This window comes from Poecilia formosa, unplaced genomic scaffold (genome assembly GCF_000485575.1).
Source record: "Poecilia formosa unplaced genomic scaffold, Poecilia_formosa-5.1.2 Scaffold399, whole genome shotgun sequence".
Taxonomy (NCBI): Eukaryota; Metazoa; Chordata; class Actinopteri; order Cyprinodontiformes; family Poeciliidae; genus Poecilia; species Poecilia formosa.
The window spans coordinates 73,587-76,589 of NW_006800338.1; the positions used below are offsets into that span (position 1 = coordinate 73,587).

Sequence of the window (3,003 nt, forward strand, 5' to 3'; positions counted from 1 at the left end):
CGTCCCGTTGGGAACGTCCCGCCCCGTGAGGAACGTCTCGTTGGGAACGTCCCGCCCCTTTGGGAACGTCTTATTGGATCGTCCCGCCCCATTGGGAACGTCCCGCCCCTTTGGGAACGTCCCGCCCCTTTGGGAACGTCCCGCCCCTTTGGGAATGTCTCGCCCCGTTGGGAACGTCCCGCCCCGTGGGGAACGTCCCGTTGGGAACGTCCCGCCCCGTGGGGAACGTCCCGTTGGGAACGTCCCGCCCTGTGGGGAACGTCCCGCCCCTTTGGGAACGTCTTATTGGATCGTCCCGCCCCTTTGGGAACGTCTTATTGGATCGTCCCGCCCCTTTGGGAACGTCCCGCCCCGTTGGGAACGTCTCGTTGGGAACGTCCCGCTCTGCGACGCTCCGATGGCGGACGATGTTTTCAGATCCTCCAGAAAAACGAGTTCAGATTTGAGACGACATCAGAAATCTCCAACAGTCATTCATTGGTTTAGTTAATGTATGGAAACGGTTTTCTGTCCTATTGATAATCAATGTTTTGACATGAGAAGGATTTTTCAGCTGCAAATTCATCCTTTGCTTCAAATGATCAAAGTTCACTAAAGGAATCGATTGATCAGATTAATGACGTATCGATTTTTCAGATCGTTCACTAATTTGGTAATCGATTAATCGTTGGAGTGTAAAGATTCAAAGGCAGTTTGGGTGAAAAACATTTACAGCAGTAAATGACTGAAAAAGTATTTTAGACAATAAATTGTTAATTTAATAGTTTTATTTCATCTTAACATTTAAGTGGTTTAATAAAAATCTCCATTTTACTAAAATAATAGTTTGGAGCTCTAGAGATGTTTTTTTTTTTCTTTTGAAGGAATTTAATTGTTTTGCTTTTTTTTCTAATATTGTATAAAATAAACTGAAGTGTTTTAAGTGAAGAGTCATCAGAATGTGCCAATAATCGATCAGTAAACTAATCTGCAGCTCCGTTATCTGGTTTATGAATGTTCAGATGTTTCTTGAAGTCGTCCATCTTGTTTTTCAGGAAACGCTTGAGGCGCCAAGATGAGTCGGCGGCGAGCGCACACGCCGGCGCCGAACGACGAGGAGATGCCGTACAGCGACGACGAGACGGACGACGAGCTGGACGAAGACCTGGACGAAGAATCCGAGAGCGACGCGGACGAGCCGCAGGACGCGGATCGACCCGCAGAGGCGGCGGCGAGGGGCCCGGGTGAGACGAACCGGATCAGAACCGGATCAGGATCCGAGTCACATGAGCGAAAAAACTTCAACAAGCATTAGAGCCAGATGAATAAAACATGATCAGGATAAAGGCGTAATATGAAATAATTCTGAGAATGAAAGTATAATTTTATGAAAATAAAGCTGTAATATAATATTTCACCTTTTTTATAGTTTTATTTCCTGAGGAAATGAGGATCACTGAACGTTTGAACAAACTTTGTTTTCAGAAATTGGCTGGAAGGTGAAGGCCAACGACAGAGAGTACCACCAGCTGCCCGAGTTCAAGAAGAAAGTCTTCCTGTGCTTTAAGAAGAGCCGATACTCTGTAAGTATCCGAGTTTCCACCGTTTTCTCAACCTGCTGCGGTGACAGCAGATCTTTCTGCTCCTGAAACCCGAGCGTCCGGATCGGCCGACGCGTTGGGCTCAGCGGGAGGCGGAGCAGCTGGACCAGGGGAAAATAAACATTTATTCATTTTCATCCAGAACTAAATGAAACGATTCAAACCTTCAGGACGGAAATCATTTACTCTAGACAGGTTTCTGAGTGTGAGAAGTAAAATTTGACGATGCAAACATTAAATTATGGTATTATTGTCATAAGGATAAAAAACCTATTTATTGCTTCATTGTTTGACCCAGAAATGCTGTTCTTCATATTTTAAATGCGTTTCTTCAGGACGTTTGATTTACTTCACATAAAAACTAAATTGAATCAGATTTTAAAGTATGGAAAGTAAAATATCCAATAATAATTTATCTTTTTTAACATCATTAATTGAATTTTATTGAGACGAATCAAAATTAGAACATTTTCACATTAAATGATAAACGGTACGATAAATCCCCTTCTGGAGGAGGAGCAGAAGTTCTGGTTCCGGTAGAACCGGGTCGACCGGACCATCAGTCCCAAATATTTTCCTAATCAGGGATCAAAGTTTGGTAGGAAGAATTTAAAGGACAAACGTCTGAACCAGAAACCCAGAGATACGAGTGGATAAAGGTTTTAACACCTGGTGACGACGTATTCATCGTCTTTAGATTATCCAGGTGATTCCAGGTGATTCCAGGTAAGAAAAGACTAAAAGCTCCTCCAGTTGATTCTGGTTCTCAAACATTCAACCGACTCTGGATGATGGCAGGTTAGAAAGGTGTTCAGAACGTTCTGGGTTCTGGTCGTTTTGATCTGAGCTGAAAGTCCAACAGGTGGATTAGAAAGTTGGACAGAAACACCTGGATGAGGGTTTTATTTCTCTGCTGTCCCTCTAAGCCTGGACATGATCATGTCCTCCGTCTCTAACGGGAAACTGAGCATCAGGCTGAGCTGTTCTGGTATCTGGTTCAGTCTGAAACCGGTTCTGGACCTCTGACTGAACCCAGTTAACTTTTAATGGGAGTCAACAGATGACAGAAGGTCATGATCCCAGGACGGGTCAGTGGACGGGTCAGCGGACGGGTCCCCTCGTCTGTCCCCTCGTCTCATCTGTCCCCTCGTCTCATCTGTCCCCTCGCCTGTCCTCTCTCCTTTCATTTAATGACGTTTGTCTCGTCTCTGCAGGGAAACGCCATCAAGACGTACAAATACAACGTCATCACCTTCCTGCCCCTGAACCTGTATGAGCAGTTTAAGAGGGTGGCCAACATCTACTTCCTGGCTCTGCTCATCCTGCAGGTCGGCGTCACTTCCTGGTTTGGTTTGTTCTCTGGTTTAGTTTCTCTGGTTTGGTTTCTCTGGTTTGGTTTCTCTGGTTTGGTTTCTCTGGTTTG

At 45.1% G+C, this 3,003-nt stretch overlaps 1 protein-coding gene across 1 annotated transcript in view; it reads left to right on the forward strand.

The window, feature by feature from the left end:
- atp8b1 (ATPase phospholipid transporting 8B1) overlaps positions 1-3,003 on the forward strand; it is a 21,494-nt gene that overhangs the window by 8,555 nt on the left and 9,936 nt on the right. The window contains exons 2-4 of the mRNA XM_007576151.2: positions 1,035-1,223; positions 1,465-1,562; positions 2,795-2,908. Of these exons, the coding sequence (XP_007576213.1) occupies positions 1,055-1,223; positions 1,465-1,562; positions 2,795-2,908 (381 nt within the window). The 5' untranslated portion in view covers positions 1,035-1,054. The remainder of the gene's footprint in view (positions 1-1,034; positions 1,224-1,464; positions 1,563-2,794; positions 2,909-3,003) is intronic.